We start from the raw sequence: 798 nt of genomic DNA, 5'->3' as shown, positions 1-798 counted from the left end.
AAAACGGTCGAGTACAGCGGAACCCAAGCAGAAGAGGGGGGGGGGGGGGGGTTCGTGCTCCGCGACTAAGCGCGACTAAGCTCGGCACCGCGCGAGCAGCCCCGGTCGGACGAGCACGAGCGGCCAAAGGAGGAGTGTCCGAGCTGCCCGGCGCCCGCCTAGACAGTTCCTAGACGGTTCCTGGACGGTACCAAAGGAGTGTCCGAGCTGCCCGGCGCCCGCCTAGACGGTTCCTAGACGGTTCCTGGACGGTTCCTAGAAGGAATGTCCGAGCTGCCCGGCGCCCGCCTAGACGGTTCCTAGACGGTTCCTGGACGGTTCCTAGAAGGAATGTCCGAGCTGCCCGGCGCCCGCCTAGACGGTTCCTAGACGGTTCCTGGACGGTACCAAAGGAGTGTCCCAGCTGCCCGGCGCCCGCCTAGACGGTTCCTAGACGGTTCCTGGACGGTTCCTAGATAGAGTGTCCCAGCTGCCCGGCGCCCGCCTAGACAGTTCCTAGACGGTTCCTGGACGGTACCAAAGGAGTGTCCCAGCTGCCCGGCGCCCGCCTAGACGGTTCCTAGACGGTTCCTGGACGGTTCCAAAGGAGTGTCCGAGCTGCCCGGCGACCGCCGTGTCGACGACGCGCCCACCTGTTTTTGTTTTTCCGAGAAGTTGTTATATAACAACAACGCCCAAGATTGTAAGACCCCAGGTAAAATCTATGGGATGACCAAGTTCGCCGACCGCAACCGTAGACCCCGCCCGAAGAAACTCTACAAAGTACTCATTAGTATGGGCACCTTCAACGCGCGGCTT

The 798-nt window shown here is 62.0% G+C and overlaps 1 protein-coding gene across 1 annotated transcript in view; it reads right to left on the bottom strand.

Moving 5' to 3' along the window:
- Positions 1-701: 701 nt before the first annotated feature.
- EMIHUDRAFT_234709 (hypothetical protein) overlaps positions 702-798 on the bottom strand; it is a gene marked incomplete at both ends in the record, with an annotated part of 2,075 nt that continues 1,978 nt past the window's right edge. The window contains one exon of the mRNA XM_005781098.1: positions 702-755. Within this exon, the coding sequence (XP_005781155.1) occupies positions 702-755 (54 nt within the window). The remainder of the gene's footprint in view (positions 756-798) is intronic.

Source organism: Emiliania huxleyi (assembly GCF_000372725.1).
Source record: "Emiliania huxleyi CCMP1516 chromosome Unknown EMIHUscaffold_207, whole genome shotgun sequence".
Lineage (NCBI taxonomy): Eukaryota > Haptophyta > Isochrysidales > Noelaerhabdaceae > Emiliania > Emiliania huxleyi.
This window is presented reverse-complemented; position numbering and strand designations above follow the sequence as displayed.